Genomic DNA, 24,276 nt, shown 5'->3' with positions numbered 1-24,276 from the left:
CAATAATATGCAAAAACTAAGTTGCATATTATAAAGTGAAATAGCTTAATAAATTAAATATAATACTTGGTGTATTCAATTAAAACCAAGCATGGCAAATATCAGTCAACATAAAAATGGCTCACTGTAACCCACAAAAGTAATTTTTTTTCTTTACAGTCTTTATTGCAGAGTGAAAATAAAACATTTGCTCTAATCTAATTTCTTTTTTAGACCCTTCATCCCAGTTCCTGCTGTTTGTTGCCCTTGTTTAATATCTGGGTCCCACTTCTTCTGCCAGGAATCCCACACTGCCTCTCTTCTTAACCAGGTCGAATTTTCTACAGAGAAGCTTCATAATTTCAACCTTCCTCCAAACTGCAGCACTTTTTTTTGTATAATTTCACCTGCTTTCTCGAAAAAAAGGGGCAAGGACGCAGCAACCTCCAACAAGCTGTATTCTATACATTATGGAGAAAAATATCCACCAGTCAGTCATCTCCTTTTATTTCTGCTGGATTTAAACTAACATGGTCAGCTAAAGAATGTAAACAAATTACAGCTCCCTCGGGGCTAAACTTCTTATCTATCATCATTTCCTTTGCACGCTTGCCCATCGTCTCATATCTTGTCTCGGAATACAGCGCCCTCCAGTGGTCACCACTGATCATAACAAATCCAAGGACTCACTTGTGTCCCACTTTTTCCACATTTTTCTCGCTAACGAGCCTGTAACCTGTAGAAATCTCTGTATAGAGGTGATATATTTATATATTGTGGTCTTTATTTTTGTTTAAATAAATAAACAAATTGGAAAAAAAATATCCTTTTAAAAATGGCTCCCTTTTCTGGGTGATATTAGTGTCAGCTATCAGGCTACCGAAGCGTTTATTTCATCTTGATAAGCCTTGTAATTATTTTCTATTCGAAATAAAAACACAAGCTTTGTGTTATCAAATTAAAATTCTGTCAAGTCATTCACAGACAGCGAACTAAAATCGGAAGAGCCACAGAGATCCTTCAAAATAAAGCAATCTCACAAGAAAACAGTCAACCTTTATTTAAAGATTCTCGCCAGCCGTTCTTATTTTGAAAGCAGTGAAGGCGGAAGTGCTTGGGCTATTTAAAGGCCTGACATCATTCCTTTCGTTTAGAACCTCGCAGGAGCGTATATTGAGAAAGCTCTGTGGCTTAGCTAGCTAACGAAAAAATAGAAAAATAAAATTTCTGAGTTTGAGTTATGGACAAGAATCCTACGCGATACAATGTACAACTGTATATTTATGATTTATCCAGAGGAATGGCTCGGAGCCTTAGTCCTATAATGTTGGGTAAGTAGCCTGCAGACAAATACTGATGCAGTCTGGCCTTGGGGGACAAATAAGTGATGATAACCGGCTGGAGAAGCCTTCTTTGACGGTCGTCTAAAGCAGATGTTGCTGTTCTCTGGTTAAAATATTAAGGTCAAGGGACTTTTATAAATATTGTTTGGTTTAAAATAAATGGCGAACTTAACCGACTTGCACCCGTACATCATTAGAAATGGCTCATCTCTTGTTTTACCGGCTTCTTGCATTAGCGACCATCTCCTGCCTTGCATGCATTAATTCCCCTCCTTTTCTATTGCAGGAAAGCAGCTGGATGGTATTTGGTAAGTGTAACCTCCTTATCACGAAAACACAGCTTTTACTGTAGATACATCAGGTGTGGTGTAGGCCACTGACCTAATTCTGGTCCCAGGGAAGACAGCAGTGGCATTAAAAATTGTCAAAACACCTCCTGGTGGTCTGCCTGTTTGTATTTATTGATGAAGGCGTCTGGGGATGTATGTGAACTGACCAAGTGAGCTATAATTAAAAAGATTTGTCAGATACATATGATGTTTTAACACTAAATAAACAGCTAGTTGCTCACTCATCTGTCTATGGATGGATTTTTAGTCCTTATAATTGTTGAATTCGGTAGATTGTAAAATGCACCGTGACTGTATTAGTTGTGTTATTTGGTGTGCCAAAGTGGATTAAGCGTCATGAATGGTGCTAATGTAATTTTAAATATGCTGTTATGCCACTGAGATGCTCTGACCTGGATTTACCAATGTAATAATTTTGCAGGCACACAGCTATAGTGGCATATGGTGATGAGTTCTTCTTTGGAGGAGAAGGGATCTCCAGCTGTTCTCCGGTAAGGATGTAACAAGGATGTAACGCCCATTTCACTTATATCACCAAACACCTCAGCCTTCTCCCAGACTGCTGCACACATGTGGAAAATAAGTTTTGAAGGTGTTTTAGACGTGTGTCGGCTGCCTCTCATTTCTGCAGTACCTTTCATTTTTGCAGGACTTACAAAGTATACCCTGAGTTTTGAAATGGTTCTTGTCCCGAAACAAACATTTGTATGTTTGTCCCTTGGGGCCACAAATGAATCGGCCAGATGTTTGTGATGTCATGATAGTGAGCGGGGGGAAACAAACAAACAAACAAAAGCTGTGCAAAGAAGGCAAATCATAACACCTGAGACCAGTGTGACACTTATCAAGAAAGAGAAAGTACAATTGGGTAGGTGATATTCTACAAAAGTGGGGTGATGGGTTGAGGAACCTATACCAGCTGCTGTTGGGTGAGAAGCAGGTCACCAGCCTGCACAATGCTAACACAGAGAGACGCTTCATACCTACATAGAATTTAACTATATCTATATGTACTACTCATACACATGAAAGTAGTACATACCATTATATATACTACTATCAGTAAAGAAATGTTCAAATTTGCCTAATAATTTAGATCATAGTATATCGTATCATATACATTTCATACATCTATGGTCTGCTACCACAGCTTTATTATCATGACAAAAGTCCACCTATTAAAAATAATAATAAATTAGTTAAAAATAATATAAATGGGTTGTTTTAATGTTTTAGCTGGTTGCATATTCTTACCTGTAAGTTGAAGTATTTTACTTTTTTCCAAGACCAAATAAATGATGTGAATTCAATCATCTTTTCCTGATTTCTTTTTCCAAAAAGAAAAATAAAAAAAACCCTCAGTCATAACAATTAGCTTATTAGCTGAGCATTTTTTCCCACCTTGGAAGTAAGGTAACACGGTAAGGTAGCTAGTAAAGTTGGCCAAGTTAGCAAGCCACAGAGCCAATGCTAACTAACTTAAGCGTGTATCACAAATACAGAAAACTGACTCAAGAAGACCTCTTTATTTATTATTTATCTAACATTTCTTTATGCAGGTAATCCCATTTTATGCTCAATGTCTCACTTATTAGCGAGACTTGTTTCAGACATGCATAATAAAATTAAAACAATAGAAGCTAATAGTGCAGCAGTTCCTCAGACCATCACTGATTTACTCTTTAATAATGTTTCTGTTTTATGACACATTTTCTTGGTTTTTGGCAGGGTGGGACTATGCTGGGGCCTCCTGACACAGTGGTGGAGCTCGGTGAGACTGAAGTCTCTGAGGAGATCTTCATGGATTACCTCTCTTCCCTGGGAGAAAGCACATACAGGTCAGTTTCTTTCCCGCATACAGAAAACCTCCAAGCTCCTTACATAAGTAATGTATAATCAGGAGATGGTCAGGTTTATTATTTGAACTTTGCATGTTACTGAGTCTTTTTGTTGTTGTTCAGAGGTGACAGGTATCGTCTGTTTGAGCACAACTGCAACACTTTCACCAACGAGGTGGCTCAGTTCCTGACTGGCAGGTCTATCCCGTCCTACATCACCGACCTTCCATCTGAAGTCCTCTCTACGTGAGTGAAACTCGGGCTGTCAGCTTACATTCGCTTCATTTGAGTCTGTGGTATTAATAATGTCCCTGCTCACCACTGCTCACCCCATGACTGTGAATGTGTCCCATTGAAATCTGAACAAGGCTCCGGTTCAGCGGCAAGTCTTTGAACGCCACATTAGTCATCTAGACTTCCAATTGCAGTGAAGTTTTGTACTATTAGTCATGATCGCAGCTAAATTATGAAATGTTGTGTTTATTATTAATCATTAATTATAAACTACAGTGTAGCTTTGATATGTTGCCATACAGTCTTGGATGAAGAGGAAGAAATTTTAAATTTGGCCACTAAATGTTAATATAGTGCAGCCTGCAGTGGAGTTGTTTGTACTTTGCCCTGGTTGAACTTTTTGTGGTATTTAACTGTTATGAAAGCTCAGTTTGAGCCTTTTTTAGCCAACAACAAGGGCAGTCATAGCAGAGGCACAAGCTTTTACCACAAATTAAGTGTGACTGCATGAAAAGGGAACAGGCAGCACTACCTTATGCTGTTGCTATTGCTCCTATACTTTAAACATCCCTGCAGAGATTTGCTTCACATCTGCTGAGGCATAAAAGTAAATATGTTGGAGGGAGTTATTGGGTTAAAAATGGGGCAGTCATTGTGCATATGTGTTTTTAAAATGTTAAATGAAATCTCTCCATCTTTAGACCATTTGGCCAAATACTGCGGCCCATCCTGGACTCTATTCACATCGCCCCTCCGGGAGGAAACGTCATCAACGGGGGACGAAACATGTAACCTGAGAGAGTGCAGAGTAATCTCGAGGTATTCCAGTGTAGTCAGTCAGTGTGAAGTCTCAATCGTTCTTTTTTTCTTTCTTCATATGCATCACTAATATATAATATAATGAATGACTTGGGATTGGGGGGGTATTATTTGACACTTTAGCTTTTCAGGAGTGAAAAGCCGTCGAGTATGTTGAGTCATGTTTTGTACAGAAGAGGTTTGAAGCACTGAAACATTGTTTTGACTTGAAGAAGACTTTGTAGTATTAAGAACAGCTCATGTGGTAGCTGTAACTAATCCACCTACGACATAACTAAGTTTTGTACTGAGGTACAAAATGCTCTTTTATCTTAAAGCGTAAATTTGTTTGATCACAATTTTCTCGCTCCGTTTGCCACACTAATATTTTTAATAACACTCACCTCTGAGGATCTTCTGCTGCTGACTACAGTGGATTTAAATCTCAGCATATCAATTTCCAGTGGATAAAGACTGACATGAACACAATGGCTGATTAATGGAGAGGGTTTTTTTTTTTTTTTTCATTTTGGTCAATCATGTTTTGATTTTGCACTTTTATGTTGTTAATTTTCCATCTTCTGTTCTTTTGTACCTGTAATCTTTGTCTTTGTTTGTATTTAGGTCAACTAATGTGGATGCCTACTTACATGATCGCTCCATTTGTCACAGAGTGCGATGTAACATACAGCAGGTGATTGATTGTCTATACCACACCAAGGTTGTAAGACTAGAGTGTATAGACTGTATATAAAATGTGAATGTAGCCATGGTGGTGGATTGGCTTGAGGTCACCAGTAGAAGCCTCCAATTGAGCATTTTGGCCACGCCCCTTTTTGTACCCAGACTTGTTAACAGTTAAATTCCTGGTGTTTTTTAAAAAGACCGTAAATGAGACTATAAACTCCTCAGACAGTGTTTACTGTGATAATGGATGATGTGATCAGTACTATAATTCTACACAGTCAGGCTTCTTTTACCTGACTATGGCTACGTTCACACTGCAGGTCTTAATGCTCAATTCCAATTTTTTGATCAAATCCAATTTTTTTTGTCTGCTTGTTCACACTACAAATAAAATGCGGCCCGCATGCGCAAAAGAAGACATCGCACACAACGCGCTCTGTTTAGACCCAGAGCAAACAGTATTGTTTGACTGATGGCCCTTAATATAAAGACTTTGGACTTTACGTTTCCCAATTTTTGCTTTAAGTTATTTTGTTATTTACATAATAATGTAAATAATCTAATAATTATCCTTATTGCTGTTTTAGAGGAGCGGTGTTTCAAAGGATAGTTGCAGATTTCTGTCAGAATCTGCAGATTATACAGTACAAATAAAATGTTCACGTTGTCTTCCCAACAGTTTCACTGACATCTACACTGGATGGCCAGGAAGCGTTCACGATGTCTTCTCCGGCGCTGATAATTAGCGTCTGTCTTGTGTCAGTGACGTAAAAGATGGATTTAATGCGACTTGACCGTTTAAACAGCAGTCGCTTTCTAAAACATCGGATATGTATCGGATTCAGCACCACATACGAAAGTGACCCAGATTGGATTTGAAAATATCGGATTTGTGCCGTTCACGCTGTCATACCATGATCGGATATGGGTCGCATAGGGTCAAAAAAATCGGATTTGATGCGTTTTCACCTGCAGTGTGAACGTAGCCTATGAGTCGCCTCCTGCTGGCAATTAGAAAAGAAATGCAGGTCTGCTTCACTCGTCAGATCTGGAGGCTACATCTCTGTTTTTATATACAGTCTATGGAGTTGACTACTGCTTAAACTTGTTCTTATGTTATCTACAGCAGGACTGTAAATTCTCTGTATATGCAAGTAATCCCTGGCTTTCAATAGTTAATTGCAGAGATGATTACAGGCCGCAGAGTTCCACAGTGCTGTAAACTAACTTTCCACACAGTCTCTCTCTGTTTTCTTAAAAACAAAGAACAAAGCAGTGCGTTTGGCTGTTTCCGATTAGGCCGAAACATTTTGAGAAACAACCTTGTTTTGGTGTCGAGTCTACTGAAAGCGATGCGCGTCTCAGTCCCGCTTTGACAGAAAGTTGTCATAGGTGCTTCGTGGTCTGAATTAACTCTAGAAATAGATGCTGATCATAGATACATTTTCTTATATAGATATATTTTTACAACTGCCTGTGATCCAGATGCCATGACAGTAATTCCAAACAATAGCACATCCACATTTGCAGGCAAAGTTGACCTGTACTCTTAATAACTTCCCGCTCGAGTCCTTTAACAACCACCAGAGTGTGTTTAAAAATACAATACACCTCTGTGCCTTCATTCCCCTCTGCTTGGCTGTAGTTACACTGTTGGCAGTTGGCGTGGTTTCCATATAGCACGCAAGGTAATGCCCCGTGCAGGCTGCGTTATAAGCATCTGATCCTACGTGAAGAGAAAGGAACTAAAAGTAGTAAGAAGCAACACTCATTAGAACATTTACCGTAAACTATCAGAAATATTCAGATTTAATATCAGTAAGTGCACACACAGCTAACTTCAATATAATGCATTTAGTAGGTGTCAATCTGTTAAGCCGATGTTAAACACGTAACCCACATTTGAACTTACTAACTTTTCTCTGCTTAAACAGAGTGACGGGTGAAACAAGCACAGAAAAAACAAGAAATTCTCACCGAGTGATTAAACCAGCATTAACTCTGCTCACGTGTTCCTGTGATAAACAAACCCTGCACACACTATCTCCATCACTTTGGCACGGCACCTGTGGCTCGACTCTTTCTTTGTTGCACGCGCACAAGCTAACCGGACCTGCAAGCTTTTTAAAACTTTCTTTTAAAGTTTAAGCTGACCTTTGCAAAGCTTTAACCATACACGTTTGGAATATTTCTCTTCAGCGAACTTTTGAAAACTCAGGTGATTCTGGGTTCTGTAAATCTGCCTTCTGCTAACCAACTAACTCATATAATAACCCGACCGCTGAAATGTTTTTAAAAGTCACCCTTCGTTGCTCTGATTTTTGTTGTTGCTGGCTGCTACCTGTAATGTGAACTTGCAACAGATGTTTATGGATATTATTTCCTGATTTAACTAATAACTATGATAGATATATTTATGCATATTGTTTGTATTGTTTGTGTGATTGTTTTTTGTAATTCTACCTATACATAAAGCCATTGACTGAAAATACTAGTTGTATTTTTATTTTATTTTATTTTACCCCATAAATGTATCATTTTGCCTTTTTTTTTTAATACTTTTTCATAGGCATACATAGATTCATAGGACCTTTCTCTCCCACACCTGCACTGCTGCTGATGTTCATTTCAGCTTTGACCTTTGGCCTCTGGGGGCTTCTTAATGTAAGCCTGGTCTTTACCCTATTCAGTTTGATGCTTTGTTTCAACAGGAATAAAATCCAGAGTGAGAGCACATGGTACCACTGTGTACATCTGTGAGGAAAGTGCTTTAAAAAACATGATTAACGCTGTAAAACTGAATGTAAGGAGGCACCATTAAAGGAGGCTGATTATAATAATTCACACACACATCTGCAGATGAATGACAGATACCTGCAGATTAGTGAGAAGAAGCAGCAGAGCAAACTGTTGGGTGGAGGAGCCAGAGTGGCAAAATCAGACAGCATCAGACTCTGACTATACACATGCAGAGACACAGATGGGAGAAGAGTTTATGAATATACAGATGTTCAGCAGCTGTGTTTGCTCGTGTGTTTGTGTTTTACGTACAGTAAACAGGATGCAGGTACTGGACCATGTCGTCAGCAATCTTCAGCACATTACGCTTGAAATGATGATGGCTATCAGACAAGCTGCAATGCTATCATCTATTCACTAGGTGGTAGAATTTACCCTCTTTTACATATAAAAATTGAATGTGTGTAGCAATAATATACATTCACGTGGATGCTGGGAGACTACAGTGTGAGAACAGGAGCTTACTGGGTTTGAAGGAGTAGCAGAAAGAACAGTTGCTGTTGTTGCAGCTGTGCTTAAATCCGTAATACTGACACTTAGGTCAGCATTTCAAAGACTAATAATGATAAACAGCACAAACATGAAAGTGTGGAGCGATTAAACCTTCTGTAATGTCTTTGCATGAACTACGCAAAGTAGAGTGATCAGTGGGAGGAGAACATGTGCAGAAACTACATTCATTTAAGTTTCTAGTAAGACGTGCTACACCGACTGTTCAGTTTGCTTTCATGTACTTTGGAGGCTTCACAGCAAAGATGTACTATATTGCCTAAAGTATTCATTCACCCATCCAAATCATTAAATTCAGGTGTTCCAATTACTTTAATGGCCACAGGTGTATAAAATCAGGCATGCAGACTGCTTCTACAAACATTTTGTGAAAGAATGGGTCGCTTTCAGGAGATCATTGAAATCCAGGATGATACCAGGATAGGACCACCTGTGCAACAAGTCCAGTCGGGAAATTTCCTCACTACCTATCATTGTTTGCAAAGCACGCTACCACTGGACAGTAGAGCAGGGGACATGCGTTCACTGGAGGGACGAAGCTCTGGTGGTTGCCAGGAGAACAGTACTTGTCTGACTGCATCGTACCAAGTGTAAAGTTTGGTGGAGGGAGGATTGTGGTGTCGGTTTGTTTTTCAAGAGTTGGGTTCAGGCCCTTAGTTCCAGTGAAATGAACTCTTAATGCTTCAGCATACCATTTTAGACAATTTCATGCTCCCAACTTTGTGGGAACAGTTTGGGAACCTGACTGTACATGCGAGCCAGGCTTCTAGTCCAACGTCATTGTCTAACATCAAAATGTGCTTCTGTAAGAAATTCCTAAACCTTGTGGAAAGCCTTCCCAGAAGAGCTGAGCTGGCATATTAAACCCTAGGGAATAAGAATGGGATGTGACTCAAGTTCATATACGTGTGACGGTACAGGAGCAAATACTAATATAGTGTATAATGGCATGAACAAACACTAACAGTTCCTCTGGAGATAATTTCCCTATGAAGCATTTGGTCTTTACTTGGACTTTGCTCGCCTGAGTCTTTGGAATTACGATTCACTGGAAGTGATTAAGTTCACTGATCAGCAAAGCTTCACAGCACAGTTACACAAAGGTAAACTACAAAGAAGGTAACAGCAGATTGATTTTTAGACTCAAAAAGAAGTTTTTCTTTCATTTGGCCTGAAGCATCCAACAGTTTCAAGCACTTTTATCAATAAAAGTCTAATTACACCGGTCACTACCTCCAAGTGTCTCACCTGTCCCTGGCTATCTGTACCTGCCTGACTGTACATGTGAGATGGCAGCATAGTGATGGGAGCAACCATGAGTGGAACTTGCTGTTGAGACAGAGGAGGAGCTGATCCCAAGCAGGTGTAGCTGCACTCGGACAGCCACCCACAAGATTTAGAGGAAATATTTTTGTGATGGTTGGGAAGCTCATCTGTAACCGGAAGGTTGTCGGTCCGATCCCCCAGCTCTCTCTGTCTTGGTTGTTGTGTCCTTGGGCAAGACACTTTACCCTACTGCCTACTGGTGTGGCTGTGGTTTGCCTGCACCAGTGTGTGAACGTGAGAGTGGAATTGTAAAGCGCTTTGGGTGCTTAGAAAAGCGCTATATAAATGCAATCCATTATTATTATTATTAAAATGTTTGAGTTCATCTAAATATTTCATTGGATTCCTGTCCATTTCTCTTCACCCACAATCATCATCATGGCGGGATCAACTTCCATGGAGACCCCCAGCAGTTACTGGACCCCCACTGAGCTAACAGTACTGCGAGATATCGCTATACACTTATTTCCTAAAACTCCCAGGTGTGATGCTAATGATTTTTGGACATATTATATGAACTGACTTTTAAAGTAAATTGCTTTCTTGCAATTCATTGCAGTTATGCAAGCATCTGCCAAGTGAATTAGCGTTGGGGTGAGCATGGCAATTAAACTGCTAATTGTCGTAAAAGGCCCTCAACCACTAACAAATGACTGATGTCCTACTGAGCAAGCTCTCCATCATAAGTGTGAGCTTTGAAGGTCAGTGAATCCTCAGCAATTGTGGGTCATTTCTTGGAAAACGGGAAAATGCACAGAACATGCTTTTCTCTCTAAATTCAAGTGTAATGTGTGAGCTTTATACACCTAAAGCGCTACGGTAATTTACTTTTAACTTTTAAACAAAACTCATATGCAACAATTAAAGTTCATCATTCTTCAGCAATTTAACCATCAGCACAAAAATATACAAGACCTCTGTACTGTGCTGTCAGTTTGTCAGCTAACCCCTGTGCTGCGTGTTACGATCGCAAAAAAAGATATCACTTTTCCAGATGGCCGACTTCTCGCTGTGGAGCGAAACTGTTGTGCAAACAGATGTGCAGCAGACTTTCTCTATGGCCTTTCGACCAGCATCCCTCCTAAGTGAGAGGAAAATAAATGCATGCAGACCTAGCCCGTCCTTGCTCCCTGCGGCTGAGTAGCTGAATCAGTTGAGTTAGTGACACAATTATAAGAGAGCGTGTGACATTTGACAAACGTTAACCTTCTCTTTTACTTCAAGGATACTCTCAGGCCGGGCCAAAGTTGTTAGCATGGCACCTGTGTGATAAAAGCTGGTGAGTCACACCAAACCTCCTGCTGTGGTGACACATCCTTCCATGGCATGCAGGGGTGACTTAGCTTTTCTTTCTTTAGGGTCTCTTCTAACTGTGAGTTGTTCATTTTACCATTAGCATTAAAATATGAAATGATAAGGCTGAAGATTTTAAGCCAAACAAGCTAAAATGTTTAATGTGGCTGATAAAATTTAAAGAAAGAAAGAAAATATGACTTATAATAAAGTAATAAAGTAACACATTATATAGTACTGCACAAAAGACCTGAGCCACCCCTCCTTTTGTCAGAATATGCATCCAAGGATCAAAACTTTGTCACTTTTTAAAGTCGTCTTCAGCAATAGTTCTCCAGGCTTTCTGAAGCTCTTTCAAAGTTTTCCTTTGAACATCGGTTGATTTTCCTTTTCACTCATTTTCAGTCCAATCTTTGTACCTGATCATTTTCTGGTTGCCGCTTAACAGCAATCTATGAATGATTCATGCATTAAAAAAAGGCACCTAACTCAAGGGATGAACCATGTCATATAACAGAAAACTTAGCAGAAGACTGATTTTAAATTGTAGTTCCATTAGATTTGAAATTGCTTTCTTTTTCTGCATGACAATGAGAGGAGGACAGTGTTTAATCTCGCTGATCAAACAGTGCAAAAATAAAGTCATTTAGATATAATGACGCTATTTTCTCAATTGCTTTTTTGACAGTTTGAGGTGTAAAGTGCAAATGAAACATGTAAGATGTAAAACTACACGAACTGATTTTGCATAGACTTAAACATCACCGATCATTACAGATCTGTGATGTTTAAGCTTAGAGAGATTGGGATCAGAGGATAGGCGCAACGGCAGGCTATAAGAGAATTAGCTAACACTGCTGAGAGGACCAGTCACTGGCTATGGCTAAAAAGGGCTGACATCACTTGGGCAGCTAAGGCAGTCAGCTAACCACGAGACACACGCCCAGGATTGATCAACCCGTGGCTGGTCGGCCTCAACAGGAGGTGTCGAAAGGGTAAAACATAACATTAGAAGTTTTGCTGGTTGACTGATACAGATGTCTCAGGGCCTCCTGGGGACTGTGCAGTTAACCTCATGGTAGTGAAACTAAAAGGAGGAATGAAAGAAAAGAAAAGAAAAGAAAAATGTTCCGCTCTTCTCCCCTCTGCTCTTCTTCCCTTTTCTGGGAGGCAGTGGGGAGGTAGGGCGTACAGCCCGATCCAGGGGGAGGTGTGGGAAGCCAGATCCGGCTCTCCTCTCTGCTCTCTCCTATCGTGTCCCTTTTGTCTTACTTCTCTCTATCATCTATTCTATCCCTTTGAAGAAGTGAGGCTCCATGAATGTTAAAGAGGTAAGTATTACTTCTCAGTTGCAGTGAATAGATAGAAGAAAATAAACTGTAGAAAACTATAAAAATTTTAATATGACAATTTAGATCAGATCTCTAATCTAAGTTGGGAGTTGTGACTGCTTATCCATAACTGGGTATGGTGAACTCACTCTGTAGTACAGGGCCCTGATTTGCTCTACCAAGTATACACGAGAGCTGATGTCTGCATCAGGGTGTGAGCAAAAGTAAGAGACAGGGAACAAGTTTGTAAAAGCTCTCCTGAAGGTTGTGCAGGGGAGATCCCCATGGCCTAATGTTTCATTTAGCACTGGTATGCATAATTAAGGGATTCATGTACCATTTTTGAAGGTTACCCTACAAGAAATAATTAATGAACATAGCAGCGGAATACCAAGTTCCTGGTTTTGGGGGTAACTGAATGTGGTGTTTTGCAAGAAGGCCATCCAAATCTTATCTGGAGCACTTAAAAAACACAACGTGTTGCAAAATCGTCTGCACAGCGCAGCTTTGAATCTCTGATTCACCACATTCCAGCGACAGGCTGAACTATTTCCGGAGACCTACAACAAAATATTGCATTACTGGACCAAATTACTTATACACAGCTGAGGCAGTAGAATAAATGTGTCTGGTGTTGAAATTATTCATTAAAATGTGTATTGCTTGTAGGTACTTTATTGTGTGGTTACAACAGCTTTCTCCACATTTATTAGCCTGTTCTCAGAGGGATCAGGCTAAATGCTGTAGCCACATCAGTAAGTGCGATGATTATTCTTGTCTGGCCATGCTTGACCAGACATGGTTTCATCTTTGCTGTAAGTGTCACTTTAAATGACTGTCAGTTTGTCGCAGCAGCCCCTGTTGGCATATACAAAAACTGGATATCCCTCTTTCCACTTTTCCAATTCTTTTCTTTCTACCATACATCCCTGTGTTTACAACAGTCTCCCTCTGAATTCGCTCTTCAGCATCTCATCAGTCATCTATTTATTACCGGCATCTTTTTTTTAATAACCTCTCCTACCAAACAGTGGATTACTTACCTTCTTAGTCTTTATTTCTTGCCTGTTTCTCTTCAGACCTTCATTCCCTTCCTTTGCTTTGTTTCCCCAACTCCATTCTTTTTCCATCCTAGTTGACTTTTTCTCAAAATCCTTAATTACCCGTGAGTTTCTGCCTCGCTGCACCTCCTTCGCTTTCTGAGCCTCCTCTCATTTCTCTACATGCCTCCTTCTCCTCCTCTAAATTCCTTGACCTTGTTCCTTAACCTGTATCATTTTCCATTATCCATTTTGGTTTGTAGCTCTAACGGCCTAAGACTTTTCAGCCATTATGAAGTACTCGAGTACACCATTTTTAAAAGAAAACTCTGAGAAATGCAGTTATGCAAAGTGCAAGCATTTAAGGTCGAGAGTTTCTGAATGTCATTGGGTTTATGGCTGTCGCATGGTCAAATGCAGAGTTAGCTCATTTCTGAGTCCTGCACAAAATTGCGTCTTATGTGTTTGCATAACGCGCTAAGACATTAATTTTCTCTGTTAGAATAACACTGAAATGAAAGCATGTTGCTAGAGTTTGACACAGTGTTCCACAGGAAATAACACGTGTGACCTTTTTGCTTTTTACCCATCATGCTCTGATGCTGTTTGTCTCTAGGTTTTCTTGAATCCACCTCTATCCACCTTCTCTATTTCCTTAACCACCTTGTCATCTCCCTCTGAGGGCAGCCAAAGGGGGGAGGCCCACCAGCTGGCCAGGTCACGGATTTGAAATCACTTGGGTCAACAGCATCTGTGTGCTCCTTGTCTATGTAAAACCAAGGCCAGGATAAGTGCCATGTCCTCGCATAAATACATAGATGCATAAAGGCGTGGACACGTGAAGTGTCCTCAAGGCCTTCTGCTGCATCAGTCAGGTTCCTTGAACGTCCTTGGTTGGTCCCAAGTGGAAAATGGGTATGAACTCAGGTGTTTTTACCTGTATACCCATCTGTGTGTGCAAGAGATTCATTCTGTGTGCTTTGTGTCCTATTTTGCATTCTTGAAATTTGATCATCATAATCTTGCTTTAAGAAATAACACCGATGCAATCATTGATAACGTGCTTCAGCCAGGAGCCAGTCAGCTGCTGCTCCGTACTTCTACAGATAAAGATGTGTTAATAACAAGGCATTGGATATGATGGTTAGTGAAGCTTGATACATTTGAGCACTATTTGTTTCCACTATTTATGCTAAGCTACCCCAACAGACTTCCTAATAAATGGGCAAGCATGTCCTCATGTAGCTCTGCACCAATTTCCCACTATGTCAAACATATTCATTGCCTCTATTTGGCAGAATAGTAGGAAAGTAGACAGAGAGCAAGGGGGAAATGCTCCAGGGCAGAATAAACACTCAGTCAGTCATCGACTGCATATAAAAGATGGATATACTTTCAAAGATGTGAAACTGCTTTAAACCTGCATGCTTCTGCACATCCAGCAAGAGGTGACTGTTGGCTACAAAAGGCTGGAAACATCTAAAAGAATGGAAGTTAAATGACCCTACTGCTCACTTAATTTATAACCTCAGTTATCATTTAGAGTAAAATCCACAAACTTTGGGTCAGTTTTTTATGTGCAGTCTATACTTAAATACAGTACGTAGCTAATTTTATTTTGAAAAGAAAAGAAAATTTATTTTGAAAATATACAGTGTAACTTCCAATGCAGTTCAAAAAAGAAAGCATAACAGTATCTGAGACTTGCCTTGTAATTAACCAACAATACATAACGACTTGTTTTATGTAGTTAAATAGAGATTAAAAAAAATTAAAAATAACAAGACAGTATCAGCCATGTCGACCCAGTAATAATGTGCTTTAATCCACAGAGTAACTTTGTAGGATTAGAGCAGCAGATCATTTTTCATTACTCTCCTTTTCCACTTGATGGCACCAGCTCAGAGCAGTAGCTCCCACATGTAATGTTCTGGGCACAGACGTTGCAGCTGCTATAGTCATCGTTACATTAGAACAGGGTTGTGTTTTTATGGCATCATTATAAGATGCGATGTGTCCTCGGGATTTGTAAAATCTCTACTTTGATAAGGGCCACTGAATGCTTTTGGAGGCAGATTTAAAGGACAGAACAACCCGGCAGGGTAATGTTTGTATTACAGCTGGAGCCTGAAATTGAAAACACTTTTCCCATAGACCTAAATGTAATTTGAACATTATTGTCTAATTCTTGGCAAAAAGGGGAAAAGGTCTCCAAAAATGCCAACCTGTTCTTTTAAGAGAGCACAGTACAACAGTTCTATACATGCGTGCTTTAAATTTGGAAGAGCACAGTATTTATTCATTTAAGTCGGCCGACTTTCTTACTTACATTCTAAAGCAACGCCATAACCTGACACATCAACAGCATTCATGCCTTGTGCTCACTGATGTGGACGCAGTCAGAGAGGCTGAGAAAGATCTCTTTGCACTCATGCAACCTGTAACTAGGGATGTCAGTACAAATTTTAGACCCCGTGAAAAGATGTGACACATGTACCCTCAACTTGAATGCATCGGATGAATGCACACTGGAGAGTCAGCTGTGAAGATGTTGGGAGAAGAAGAAGCAGCACTCTGAATGTAGAAGTAGTCCTGGTAAAACATGATGTTAGGTTGGGCCAGAGAAGGCAAAAAAGGAGAAATTTGACAGCAACTTTGCTATAAAATAATCACATTTGTAGCATTGTAGCTTACATATTTTTGCCTTATATCTACTTGCTGGCTTGCTTCCTCCCTCATTTTTGTTCATGTTTTTTGGCACCACTATAGTTCAGCTTTTAGGTGCAGCTGCAGACCATCGGCAGGACAAAAAGAATCGTCATTCAGAAGTGGACTGCTGTTAAATGTGTGGGATATGTGATATGGGAAATCAAACTCAAGTGTTTGTGTTTTCCTGCCTTTACCCTTTCTTGTTTGTTTACTGTGATAAACAGCCATAGACCCCGAATCAGGAACACCACCTGTTCAATGACCTTCATTTTTCCTGTCTGGATTGTGTTTATGTCACGACATTTTCAAACAGTGCTGCAGTGACGATCAGCTAAGATTCCCACCTACACTGAGGGGGTAGTGTCTGCAGCAGAAGGAATATAGAGAAAATTGCTGCCATTACTACCAAAAACATGCAAAGTTGAACTGAATCATACCACACAGGGAAAGCTAATGTGCAAATAAGAACCAGTAACTAATGCAGGACATTAAGTAGCATGGTTTCATATACATGGTTTCTCCACAGTTAGCTGTGGACTGGTGGATTACCACAAAAACATGTAGAGAGTTTGATGAGTCATCCTGTAATGACTGGTAAAAATATATGAAATACAGTGAAGGAGCTGTAGAAAATGTTCCCTGAGCCCTGAGGTTTGAAAAACAGCTGAAGACAAGTGAATCTCTGACAGGAAGAACATCCCAGAGTCAAAAAGACAGAATTTACAAGATTTTGGAGACATGATGAGCTGTTCAGTAGGGTAGGAGTCCTCTTGAGGACAATCTCTGCAACCCCGCATATGAAAAAACCTTAAGAAGGGTTGGAAAAATTGTCACTGAAAATAGAATAAGGATGAAAAATTGCACACTGTGTTTCCTTTTGTCCTGCAGCATCCGCTACATAAATACTGCCTACAAATGCGTAGAAGTCCCCAACCTGTAATTACCACACTTTATGGAAGGTGCCAACACGGGCGTACGGATTAGCACGCACTTTTAAGGAATAAATTATGCATCGCTGCGTCAGAGTCGATTCGCCGGTGTGTGACGATTGTAAAGATATTTTGGAGGCAATAAAGCTTTAATTCCAAAATGAGGTCACAGAATCTGACAGCTCACATAATACACCTCAGCACCGAGGCTGGAAACAGAATGAAAGATAGACTGTCTGTCGCTGTCAGTGATAGAGCGCATTTACATTTCAGATCCTCTATGAAGAATACAAAGGCACTTTTTTCATATACGCTGCAACTTCAGATATGTAATTGTGCTTGTTATCACCAACTAAAAAAAGCAGAAAAGTAGCAAATAAAAACCATCCACGCTGACACTTTTTCGCTGCTCTTCTTTCTTCTGTAAATGGTAGTGTGAGTTGCAGCCTCAGTAACAAAAGATATCACTGTCATGCCGAACTGTCAAAACAATCAAAGACAGAAACGGCTACGGGTAATGGAAACTTTTCAAACAAACTTTGTACCAACTGTTTGTGTGTATGCATGTATATATATATATATATATATATATGAATGGGAGTCACTATGTTATTGCTGTAAAACATTAAAAGATGATATCACAAGTTTTCCCTCCATTACATTTAGCTGAGAGGATTTTTCATCCACATCACAACATGACACAACCCAGTGGTCTTCTAATTAACTCTCGAGGGGTTGATTCTGGGACTTCACTGCTCTTGATGACCCGTAGCATCATTCATATCATGAACCCAAATGGGAACATACAGAGCCAACCCTAATGCCTCAGCTCAGAGTATCTGCTCATGCTGAACGCCTACGTTATTTGAAATCTGCACATCTAACTGTGTTGAAACTGCATTCATAACGTTGATAGATCAAACACTGCTGGATCTAATGTGGCCTCAGTCATGTTTTATAATCAGTGTTAGTCTACTACATCAATAAATGAAAATAAATATACCTTGTCAGTGTTTCAACTTTTTCCTGTCTGTGTTGGCACACTTGTTGGTACAGTGGACACCTTGACCTACAAAGTCTTTGTCACGTCCGGTGTGGCAGACGTGTGGAGTTTGTAGAAAGGACCCAAAAGGCGGCAGCTCTGGTGCAGGTGAGTATTTATTTACAGGAGTGGGTACAAACAGCAATGGTGGGTGAACATGAAACTGGAAAACCTAAACTGGGTAAAACTAACAAAACAAACCAGAAACGAAGATGCAGGAAGGTACGGCGAAATACACAGAGAGACGGACGGAGAGACGCAGGAAGACCGAGGGGAACAACACAGACGAACCAGCAACGAGGACGAGGTAACACACACTATGGCTGTATCCCAATTCAGGGTCTGCAGCCTTAAAGGCCGCATTTTAAGGCCGATTACGTCACCGCGACGCGACGAAGGCTGTCCCAATTCGAAGGCTGCTCGAAATGCGGCCCTCAAATGCGTCCTTCATTTCCCTGAATTTTAAAGTCGTAGCGGTGTAGACTTCGTGGCCCAACATATCCCAGAACGCATAGCGCTGCGGTGGGTGTGGATGATTTTGCCGAAAAAAATGGCGGATGAGGGGCGCCCAAAGAGTAAACTTTAAGTAAGCACTGAATATTATGTCACTTATTTATGTGCAAATGTTTAATAACGAAGAACATTAAAACATTCCTGTTGGCCACATGTCGGCAAAGTTATGTGACATTAGTGACGTTTGTACTAACTTGGTTTTAAAGCCTTTACTTTAAAATATACGCCGTTCAATAGCTGAGCTTAATCTTACAGAGAATGATCAAAGCTCATGTAGAAACAAACAAACAAACAAACAAAAGATTTTCTCCTTCATTTCTGTCAAACAAAGCTGTATGAAACGTTTCCAGCTGTTAGTATCATGGTTGCTAGGCAACCTGGGCAGGGCGACGGAGGCTAGACCGTCCCATTTCACAAGCCTCGCACTTCCGGCCTTAGCGGTCTTTAAGTACGCGGCCCTTGAGGTTCGTTGAGGCTGCGTACTTTAAGGCTGCAGACCCTGAATTGGGATACAGCCCATAAATACACACGGCAGGAATCAGGGGATGGGAAACAGGAGGGGAACACACCTGGAAGACATCACAGCTGATGAGGCAGGGGAAACGTAAACAGAACACACTGACATAAGACACAGACTTTCACAATAAAACAGGAACTTACACATGCAAGGACACAGACTAAGAAACGCGGACTAAACACAGGAATACATGAGCAGAACAGAGTAAACACTAAACAGAGGAAGAACAGAACCAACAATCACACTAATGGAAAACACAAAACGCTGGGTCAAAAGGACCCAGGACCATGACCGTCTTAACCTCTCAATCAGAACTTTGCAGATGTCAGAAACTGAGGGTGAGTTGACATGGTGTAATTACAACTGTTAATGCAAATATCTAATCAGCCAATCACATCATGGACTGACTAGATGTAATTTTCCCACACAACCATCTCTAGAGTCGAATGGTCCAAAAAAGAGAAAACAGCCATTAAAGAATGGACTAGAGCCAAATCACAACAAGTCTCCTTAAGGTACTTTATTCTGTACACTGAAAAAAAGGGATTGGTCATCTCTTGGATTCATGTAACGATCTTGTGTGTATTTAACACAATTGCCTCATGCTTTAAAGTTAAGTTTAACTATATAGTGTAGAACCTACATGATATGCAGAGAGGGTATATTAAATTGTTCATGTTCGAGTGAAGTAAGTCAATAATATAGCAATCTTAAATCTCGCGACACTGCATGTGATTTCATCTCGCGCGCTTTGGATCGTGGTTTGAGGAAGGCTTCCATCTCAGTCAAATCGAGCAGCCATCTCTACTTTTTTTCGGTACACCGAAAAAGGACATTGGGTGGTTGTTTCATTTACAAAAGTCTAACTTGTAATTTGAATAAAATAATTTCATGTTTCTATGGTGAACGTAATTAAATCATGTAGGATCTGTAAGAAATTCAACAACTTAATTTGTTCTTGTTGAGATAACGTGATACAATCTAGTAAGAGTGGTTAGCTGCTGGACTCATGAAACTCAAAAGATCCCATGAGATTTTAAACTGTAAGAAAATCACTGAAGTCAAGACGCATACAACTACACACACACCAAATGTATGCTATTGGTATTTATTGTGGTTTAACCTGTCAAGGACAAAAATGTTCAGAAATCATAGCTTTCCTACTTTCATTCAGCCTGGATTGGTGGCGTGGTGGTTAGTGCTGTTGCCTCATAGCAAGAAGGTCCTGGATTCAGGCTTACTGGGCTTAAGCCAGGGTCATTTTTTTTAGAAGCTCGGGGTCTTTTGGAGTGTAATTTGTTTCATAGTTAGATGCCTTACTGACAACCAGAGATGGGCAGTAACGCGTTTCTTGTAACGCGTTACTGTAATCTGATTACTTTTTTCAAGTAACGAGTAAAGTAAGGGATTACTATTGCAAAAACGGTAATTAGATTACCGTTACTTTCCCGTAGGAACGCTGCGTTACTGCGTTACTAAAACCGTGATTTTTTTTGCGAGAATGTCTCATGACAGTGACATAAGCAAGTGTGACGTTAGTGACAACAGCTGTGTGCAGATCAACAATGGATAATATATCGAGTGCGGGAGAGAGTATGAGCGTGCAGCGTTTAAAGCGTGGAAGTACTGACCTTACTTTAAGTTTGATTCCATAAAAAGTGACAAAAACATTAGTGTCCGTTGTGCGTGGGAAGAAAACTTTTTACAGCGAAAAAACACCCCTAAACTTCCAAGCAAGCACGAGTGCGCTACGACGTAATGGGAAATTCACAGAGAAACTCGCGGATTCTTCCACTGACCGCTGCGGCACACCTGCACCAGGGTAAACCTCCGCCATCCTGCTCCTGCTTTACAGGTGAAAATAGAACAAAAGGACCGCTAGACCAAAGGACTTTATTTATTTTCTGCTGTGTTTTACTTGCATCTATTTGAAAGAGTGAGTGTAAACACACACAAAAAAAAAAATTTATGTGCTGGAATGTGCAGAAAATAGGTTTAAATGTTAAATAAATTTCTTCCAGTCAGAGAATGTTACATATAATATTTTTTTGCTTGATGCATAAAGTTAAAGTATTAAAACTAATAAAACAAGTTTTAAAAAGGGACTTTTCCATTTGATTACATTTTGTATGATGGATTATGCAGAAAAAGTAGAATTGGGCTGAAAGATCTATTGCTTTATTACCTATTCAGGTTGTAAATCGTGTTTTAAAAAGTAACTAAGTAACTAAGTAATTAATTACTTTTGAAAATAAGTAATCAGTAAAGTAACGGGATTACTTTTTTGGGAAAGTAATCAGTAATTAGTTACTGATTACTTTTTTCAAGTAACTTGACCAACACTGCTGACAACTGTATAAAACAAAAACTGTATGATCCGAGCTCAGGCACTAGGCGACTGAGCACAGCACTTAGCATATGCAGTGTTGCCAACTTAGCGACTTTGTTGCTATATTTAGCAAGTTTTCAGACCCCCTTAGCAACTTTTTTTCTAAAAAGCGACTAAAATCTGGTATTTTTCTGGTATTATTGGAGACTTATTTATGACGACTTTTTGACGTGAAAGCGGGTATCGCTCTTACTCTCAACAAGCAGCGGTGCTGCCGTGGGCACCTCACCCGTGCCAAAGCACTCCCAGGCGGAGGATAGTCCTCCCCCAGCTGCTATCACGGCAGCAGACGTTCACACCTGTGCGTCCAAACTGCAAATGAATCGCGCATGAGCGAAGCCGCTGGTCCCGCACTGACTGTAACGCAGTCAGTTCTTCCATTACTTATTATTTATCAATCTAAAAAAATAAACATTTAGTCTGATTTAAAGTTACAATTAAAAAAGTGTTTTTATCTAAAGAGTACGTAAATATCTGGCTTCAACTGTATATTTGATGATGTTGGTGTTTGGCTTGATTGTCAACCCAAAGAGGGAGAGAGAGGAACAGAGAGGGATAGAGAGGGAGAGAGAGGGAGAGAGGAACAGAGAGAGAGAGAGAGAGGAACAGAGAGAGAGAGAGAGGAACAGAGAGAGAGAGAGAGGGAGATGGAGAATGAGGACAGAACAGAGATGGAACAAGAGCAGATGAGACAGACATGTTAGTCAAATGGTTGTTTGCCAAAACTCATCAGAACATGTATCTAGTACCTAGCATATCTTTTTAGATAGCATTTGTTACTTTTCAAATTCTATATTTATTAAGTTATGCAGGCTTGTTTGCACAACAAGGCTAAATAATTATATAAACCTTTCAGAATCTAAATAGTGGACTTTTAGAATCAAAAAATAAGTGTAGTGCAGGTCTATGATGATTTTTAGTGCTACTATCATCTAGTTTTGATTCTGGTTCTGTCTTGGTTAAGTCCTAAGAAGTCCTGCTTTTGAACTGTTGTAGTCCTGTTTTAATTCCGGATCAGTTCTGGGTCTGGTTGAGTTGGGGTTTAGTCCTCGTGTCTTGATCCAGCCCTGATTTTGTTCTGCCTTGCTGCTTAATTAAAACAACTAGTTTAAGGTGTCCTGCATATGTGATATTTATTTTTTTCCTATATGAAGTCATTCTTTTTTGAACAAAACTCTAAACACAGCCCAATAAATCTTTCATTCATTTCAAAAGCATCAGCTCTAAGAGCCGTGCTTACAGAGTGCTTTGTGGTGAATCAGAAGAGTCGATGCCCATTGAGCGAGAGCCGGCTCCTCACTTAATTTCTTTCGCTGCTCAGCTCTCACACAGTGGCTCAGCTATGCTCCAATCCCTCCATATTGTGGCCAATCACATGCGAGGATATAGGATAACATCATTATGTGGAAAAACAGAGAGGGTGAGAGACGCAAAAGTCAAGTGGAGCGTGCGTCTGTCCTCTCAGTAAGTGAGTGAGACAGTAGACAGCGGTGAGGAGGGCTGTGCGAAAGCAAAAACACATAAATATACCTGACACCCTGCAGTTTAAAGACTTTTTTGTCTCAACTTGGTCTTGTCTTGGTCTCGATACCCTCTGGTCTTGGTATTGTCTTGGTCTTGGTTTAGGTGGTCTTCACTACAAGTCTAGTAGAGTGTACGAGTACACACATACACACAGAGAAAGTGTCAACCCGACAAAGACAATAACATCATTGCTAACTGAAGTGTTATAGCCATTGAACACGCTCTCACTCAGAGGTAACACACAATTTCTGTTACAGGCAGGTCGAGTTAGGACCAAAGGTAATCATTTGCATGGGCAGGTGGGCAGTGGAGCATTTTGGAGCCTGTCCATTGGAGAGATGAGGGCATGACACGCAACAACATCCTGACAGAATTCGTTTCACCGGGTCAACAGAGAACTGAAAGAAGAACTGCTGGATTATAAGTGCAGCATTTGACTACTCAAGCAAACTGCGTTTTCTGACCTTTGAGAAAAAATTACAGTAGCGAGTCCTGGTGTTGAGTTCAAAGGTTAAACAATATGGAAGAAAAATTGAAAAAGCAAAGAAGACAATGAGCAAATGAGCAAAAATGGGTGCCACATGGGTTGCAGTGGTAGGCAACTAATTCTAAAAAGCAGTAGAGACTGATCACAAGAACATTAAAAAGATCACCTGAAAACAATTCATAATAAAGAAATGTCCTTATGACAAGAAAAAAAAAGAATGCACAAAAAAGCAAAAGTGAGAAGCAGGAGAAGTCCTGGCTGTTGGAGGCAAAGTATGTTCCCAAAATAGTGTAAAGACAAGTTGTAATATTAAAAAAACAACTTTTGAGAACATCTGTTCCCAATGGATAGTCGACATTCTTCTGAATCCTAGATTTCTTGAGTATAAACTCCAAAACAATATGGTTAGAAAAGTTGGAGTCTCATATGTATCTTCTTGTGCTACAAGCCACAATCGTCTTACCACAGGAAACCGCACAGGCGTTAATCCAAAGTATATCATTTGAAAAAGTCTCAGACAGGCTTCCAGCAGTCATGAATGAGTGATGATGATCTCGCAACCACTTTGATCTTTTTGAAGGCATTCTCCTTTAGTCAAGACGAATGCATTTCCACACTGACAACGTTATGACACTTTT

At 40.1% G+C, this 24,276-nt stretch overlaps 1 protein-coding gene across 1 annotated transcript; it reads left to right on the top strand.

Annotated features, from left to right (window-relative positions):
- Positions 1 to 1,120: 1,120 nt before the first annotated feature.
- On the top strand, positions 1,121 to 7,718 carry desi1a (desumoylating isopeptidase 1a). The gene is made up of 6 exons (XM_006798017.3): positions 1,121 to 1,310; positions 1,609 to 1,630; positions 2,094 to 2,163; positions 3,401 to 3,510; positions 3,634 to 3,756; positions 4,446 to 7,718. Exons 1-6 carry the CDS (start codon positions 1,220 to 1,222, stop codon positions 4,534 to 4,536), a joined length of 507 nt encoding a protein of 168 aa, XP_006798080.1. The 5' UTR covers positions 1,121 to 1,219; the 3' UTR covers positions 4,537 to 7,718.
- Positions 7,719 to 24,276: the final 16,558 nt, after the last annotated feature.

The sequence above is a fragment of the Neolamprologus brichardi genome, chromosome 4 (assembly GCF_056152115.1).
Source record: "Neolamprologus brichardi isolate AB-2024 chromosome 4, ASM5615211v1, whole genome shotgun sequence".
Classification (NCBI taxonomy): Eukaryota; Metazoa; Chordata; class Actinopteri; order Cichliformes; family Cichlidae; genus Neolamprologus; species Neolamprologus brichardi.
This window is presented reverse-complemented; position numbering and strand designations above follow the sequence as displayed.

Excerpts from the sequence above, each read along its gene's own strand:
- desi1a (XM_006798017.3), top strand. The coding sequence starts at position 1,220 with ATGGACAAGAATCCTACGCGATACAATGTACAACTGTATATTTATGAT. Across the intron at positions 1,631-2,093 it reads AAGCAGCTGGATGGTATTTG|GCACACAGCTATAGTGGCAT; the intron begins GTAAGTGTAACC and ends ATAATTTTGCAG. Across the intron at positions 2,164-3,400 it reads GGATCTCCAGCTGTTCTCCG|GGTGGGACTATGCTGGGGCC; the intron begins GTAAGGATGTAA and ends GGTTTTTGGCAG.